The sequence below is a fragment of the Cynoglossus semilaevis genome, chromosome 13 (assembly GCF_000523025.1).
Source record: "Cynoglossus semilaevis isolate Cse_v1.0 chromosome 13, Cse_v1.0, whole genome shotgun sequence".
Taxonomy (NCBI): Eukaryota; Metazoa; Chordata; class Actinopteri; order Pleuronectiformes; family Cynoglossidae; genus Cynoglossus; species Cynoglossus semilaevis.
In genome coordinates, this window is record NC_024319.1 from 2412360 (window position 1) to 2418634 (window position 6275).

Sequence of the window (6275 nt, forward strand, 5' to 3'; positions counted from 1 at the left end):
GGGGGGGGGGGGTGTTCAATATTTGATTTCATTCTTCAAGTCGGTTGACACCATCGCTACGTGTGATGGAATGGAGATCAGGCTGCTCAGTAGGCAAACTTAACAAAAGTTTGGTGCAGCCAAAGACTAGTGGGGCAGACATGTGTCCTGCCACCAGGGGGCAGTGGTCTTCAGTTTAATACAAATGCTGTAAAATACAATAATTTTTGTATTTACTAAATTTCAAAATAGAGACATACAATAAAAAAAACACAAGGGAAAAAATAACTTATAATTCATACGTCCAGTCGTCAGGTGGATGTAGGAAGTTTGTGGGCCAGGAGAGGCCCGCGAGCCAGGACTTTGAGCCGTATTGTAAGTAGAAGAAGAATCAGCCGTTGCATATATACATATATTGTTATGCAACTAACTTCGTCCTCTGAATATAAATCATCCCTGAGGAGCAGAGGGCTCATTCAGCCAGGTGGGTTTCGAACCTGTGACCCCTGGTACCAAACCTGATCCTCCTGCCACTAGAGAAGTTCTGTCTGGTGACGGAGCAGCTGGTAATGTTTATTACCATGTCATCAATCTCATGGTTTATTTTTTTTCTCTTCTTCGTTGGTGGCTCTTCCTGAACGACACGTCTTTCATCTAATAACGGCTCCTGTTTTTTTTTTAGCCGAGACCTCGATCTGAGATAAAAGAGGAAAAAGCTCCTAATTTGGGTCAAAGCCGTCTGTTTCAGTAGCTGTCGTCGTCACTCATCATCAGTGCAACAATTACAGGAACTCAGCATGTGACGCCGCTTCAAAGTTTTCCTTTTATCTGCTTTGTCTCTTATCGGAATTCTTCGATTACAGACGGCGGTCGATGCTGATCACTGATTGGACGTCTCAACGTCAGCCTCACTCCAGTCAGCTCACGACAACTCATCTTGACAAAACATAAAATATATATATATATTAGTTGTTTTTCAAACACCACAGGAGGCGCCATTGAGTATATGCTTTCTCTGGGGTTCGAACCCAGAACTTTCTGCCTGTAAAGCAGATGTGGAAGGCAGGTGTTATAACTGCTACACTATGGAACTAGGTTGATGGGTTATTTAAGATTGATCGGTGTGAATGTTAGTGTGAATCTGGATCATTTTACTTCGTCGTACAACAATAGTTGGCTGCAAACTCTTTTAGTGCTTTGGCTGCGGTGCGCCCTCTGCTGGCAAAACAACTGGGGAATAAAAGGGAAGCAGACGTGTTGTCATCTGACTGTCAAAGTGTTGACTTATTTATACACCGACTCCGTTCTCTGACAGTTAGGCTGATAAAATATTGACCAGAGTCGGATCACATGTATTTTTCAGTGTTTCTGTCTCCGAGGTCGGACCGTGTTTGACGACTCATTCATTTTACAGGTGGTCTAAGAGGAGCGTCCATCATCGACTCCCTGGACACACTCTACATAATGGGACTAATGGAGGAGTACAACGACGCCAAGGAGTGGGTGAAGAACAGCCTGGACCTCAACTCTGTGAGTGAACCGACCAGTCTGTGGGCCACGCCCCATGATCTGGATTTTGTTGTTTGTTTGATGTGATTTTTGACTCGATCAGAATCTTGCTGTGTGTTCTCCTGTCAGAGGACGTTTGTTCAGACTTTCTATAGTCCAGTACACGGTGTACAGGTTCGTAACAACGTTGTTACATTTGATGTAAGAAAGTTCTGTTTTCATCAACTCTCTCCCTGAGTTAGTCTTTCCCAAAAATGTGTGTGCAGCGCCCCCTTGAAGAAACATTCAGTACTTTTGCGTCAGTCTCCTCTGAACTCCATCTGTACAAAATGATTCATTGTGAAAATCATTTGCATTTCTACGACCTCCAGAAACAACTTCATGTCCCTTAGAGGGGGGTCCACCCCCACTTTGGGAACCACTGATGCCCTTGCCCTTCGTTGTGATTTTAAAAACCCAACTCTTGTTAGCGCGGTACAGTGCGGTTGTCAACACCGCTGAACCTTTGACTCAGTACAAACGACACGGAGCCAGAAATGATTTAAATTCTGTCCGTGGTTGGTTGACTAACAGATTGTTGGCGTGTTGCTGGTGTTTTATTTATGAGTGATGAGTGAGGCAGCCCAGGGCACCGCTAAATCTGAACCAGATGCTCCACATATTTTATTTCTGCTCCGTCTTGATCACTGCCAATTCAGGGTCAAATCAACCCACTGTAAGTGAGAACGGAGCCACGTCACCGGAGGGAGGGGGAGGGGGGGTCACCTCACACACACACACACACACACACTGAGACGTACTGTAAACATCGAGAGAGAGAGAGGTTTGATATCCATCACACACAGATGTCTGTATTTTTGCTTTGTGAGAACTCCACACAGACAGTACATTCCCTGACCTCTGACCTTCAATCTTAATCCTTACTGGTGGTCTGCCACCAGTGACCAGTGACCAGTCCAATGGCAGCTTCATCAGTTCATCTTCATCAGTTCATCTTCATCAGTTCATCTTAACTTCTTCTCTTTCTCTGGGAATTGAACCCAGGACTCTCTCCTTGCAAGGCAACCATGCTAACCACCAAAACTACGGTCTGTGGTTCTGAACATGTTCCATTGTGACCCGTTGCTACGACAGTTTTAAATGAAGAGAAGCAGCGCCTCCTCTGGCTGTGACAGAACCACACTCTCCTCCTCTGAACGTTTCATCAATTCTCTCAGAACATGATTTTGTTAAAGAATGTTGAATCTTCAGATCTGTGTGGAAAAAAAAAATCAATCACTTTTAAATGCCGGCTTGTTAGCGACGCTGCTAATCTGTCCGGAGCTGCTCAGAAATGCTGCCACTTAGAGGAGACCAGCAGAGACGTGTGACGGAGACTGAAGCTAAAAAAAAAAAGCTGAAGTTACAAAGACACCAAAACAGATCAACAGTCCACCATGACCTTTGGTCTGCAGGGGTCAGACGTCCTCGAAGACGCTGTCGCCACAGCAGCAGTTAGCACAGAGGTTAACGACACCAGCAGCACCGGTGTTCCTGCTGGAGGAGGAGGGCAGTGCAGGACAAGATAACCTCTAATCCCACCTCTCAGATTAGACTTGTGTCAGAGTGAAGTCCCGCGGGTGATGGTCGTTCACTGCCCTTGAGCAAAGTCAGAAGAGCGGATGTGGACCGGGAGGAAGCAGCTCAACATTTTCTAACCATGAACTCATTAATGTCAGATTAGATTAGATTAGATTGGATCGGACCAGACTAGATTTTGTTTGACATGATTTGTTTGGACTAGATTACACAAAATCAGATTAGATTACCTTGGATTAGATCAGACTACATATGATAAATGTAAGGATTGACATGGGAATTGAACCTTCTTCTCTCTCCACACATCATGAATATCTGACACCTGTGTTGTTAAAATATAATCAGGAATAAAAGAACGTGAGCGTCCCTGAAGTATCAGCCGTCAGATTATAGTCTAGATTACAAAGTACGTCTTCATTCAGTCGACGTCTCCTTGTCATCGAACCAAATGAATAAAGGTTGTTGTTGTTCTTCTTCTCCTCCTCTCAGCAGCAGCAGCTGCTGCATCATGGGGCAATTAAAACAGAGGGCTCTCAGGTGGATTCATGACGACGGCGGCTGCACGCTGCTGCCTCGACTCATTTTGTGGTGGAATAATCTCAGGTTCGACTCATTTTGTGGTGGAATAATCTCAGATTCACTGTGTTGTTATTGTTGTTGTTGTTGGAGAGAATTCAACCTTAGTAAGAAAAAAAATATTTAAAAAAACCAAAGGTCTTGGAGGGCAGAAATGCTGAGCTCCACACAATTTACCCCTGGACGAACGACCTCCCTGCCCCACAGGAGGTTCAGCTCCGGAGTCCATTTGGAGAAAAATGTTTTCAAACCTTCTGAGCTGTGAATGTGAGCCTCAACTGTTGGTGTGAGGTGCCTTTACAGTACCTGACCTGTAGTGGGTGCTGTTTTTTGTTTATTTTTCAGTTTTTCGGCATATACTCAACAACCAAGCAAAAATGGCTGCTCACATTTAATCTGATTTAAAACCAGTAAAAATGAAGAAAATATGAGATGAAAGATCAGAAGATTGGAAAAATGAAGAAAATATGAGATGAAAGATCAGAAGATTGGAGACAAATATATATAAAAATATATATTTGATTACAGAAGTACATTTACAGTAGGTTTATTCTTGGACGTCCAAATATTGGATTGCACTGTCTGAAAACAGCAGCAGCTGCTGAGGAGGAGAAGTGAAATCATTGTTTACCTTTGCTGAGGCGTTCACTGACCTCCGCTGCCCTCTGGTCTGCCGTGTACGAGACCGCCGTCGCTTCACGTCTGAGGAAAGACGGTGTAAGTGAGTGTGTCGAGGCCTGGAGCTGAGGTCAACAGGAGCTGAAAGTCTGCATTTTTGGATCATTAATGAGTGTGTGTGTGTTTGTGTGTGTGTGTGTGTGTGTAAACACCGACACGACGTCCCAGCTACGACCACGTCACTGTGGCTTTAATGAGCATCAAACGTCGATAGGTGACTCTGGGAGGCGTTCACTGTTCATTTTCTGTTTGTTGATTTTTTCCCCGAGGAGCCAGAAATCAATTGATCCAGATTTTAGACCAATTAGAACAGACTAGAACAGACTAGAACAGGTGACTGGAGCCGTAGCACACGTTAGCTTAACGCTAATCAGGAAATGCAGATGTTGGAGATCGACAGGAAGTCCAGCTGCCGACGTCCAGAAAACCTGTGGGATTAGGGGGGGGGGGGGGGGGGGGCAGCTGACCCCCTCCCCGATGACTGCGGCAGCAGAGAAATGAAGAAAAAAATACAAAGGAATAACTCTGTGTTCCCACAAATTACTGTAGTATTTCAAATCCGGTGCAGTAATTCCAGTTGATCCGTGGCTGTTTGTGTTTTCACAGTATTTAAGTAAATATTTGCCTGTTGTTGCTGAACATCCAGGGATTTTTTTTTTCCTCTAACTTGCAGCTCAGCATGTTTAGCCTCGGTCATTAATCATTCCCCGGTCGCTGATCAAGGCCAGACGGAGAATAATGGAAAAGAAAAAAACAAACATCCAGAGCTGGTGTTGTAAAGGTGGCCGAGGTGAGGGCGACAGTTTGATTCCTGAATCAGCAACATGTGAGTGGGAAAATAAACACTTGTGGTTCCCAAAGTGGGGGGCGGGCAGTGGTTAGAGGGACGCCAAAGAAAAGACGAAGGAACTTCAAAATCTTTGTTTTCTTCACAGTAAGAAAACTTCACTGATTTGAACAGATGTTTTTAAGGAAATATTTAGTTCTGTTCACAACAGAAGGAGATTAGTTAGACTGGGAACCACAGGGAGGGGGCGCTCTCTCACTTACTGCCTTGGTCTTTATTTATTATTATTTTATGGTTAGGGTCTATAATTTTCTCACTTACTGCCTTGGTCTTTATTTTTGTGATTTATGTTTAGGGTCTATAATGACCTCTGTTTATATACATATATATATATTAGGCTGCCAATATATATTGGGCTCTGATTAATCATAGCATAGCTGTTGAATAATCATGATTAGTCGCGATTCATCGCAATTATTCACAGTTGTAATTTATCACCATTAATCATGATTCATTTAAACATCTTTAATATATATATATGTTTATTATATTTATAGGACTGTGGTTGAACATTATACTGTAGTATAACAGAGTATTTCTGACACATTTAAAATAAAAATCGGTGGCTGTAATTGCTCTCTTACATGAATACTCCGTGCTGATTAGCTGTGCTCACTTCACTGACGCCCAGTTCAGTGGAATTCTCCACTTCATTGTCTCTTCGTTTCCGTCACATCACTTCTTATTTGGCTTTATTTTGGAACTCGTCAAAACCTGGACGGCAGCTACGCTCCCAGTGGTCAGTGACGGTGCATTTCTTTATTAGCGCTCAACCGTTGCGTTAGCATCTGAGCGGGACACATGGCCGGGCAGCGGTCCGGTCAGTGCCATGGCACAGAGAGCGAGGCGCAGCAGCAGCCGCGCGGACCAGGCTCACGTCCAGGCTCACGTCCAGGCTCACGTCCAGGCTCACGTCCAGGCTCACGTCCAGGCTCACGTCCAGGCTCACGTCCAGGCTCACGTCCAGGCTCACGTCCAGGCTCACGTCCAGGCTCACGTCCAGGCTCACGTCCAGGCTGGTCTGAGCCCAGACTCTGCCGCGACTGTTGGAGGCCGCGTCCAACACCGACTGTGCCGCTCCCCGTCACCGCTGAGGCAGAACGCCTCC

The 6275-nt window shown here is 44.9% G+C and overlaps 1 protein-coding gene across 1 annotated transcript in view; it reads left to right on the forward strand.

The window, feature by feature from the left end:
* Positions 1-6275, forward strand: part of LOC103387925 (mannosyl-oligosaccharide 1,2-alpha-mannosidase IA) — an 88479-nt gene that overhangs the window by 58619 nt on the left and 23585 nt on the right. Inside the window, exon 5 of the mRNA XM_008322730.3 lies at positions 1394-1509. Within this exon, the coding sequence (XP_008320952.1) occupies positions 1394-1509 (116 nt within the window). The remainder of the gene's footprint in view (positions 1-1393; positions 1510-6275) is intronic.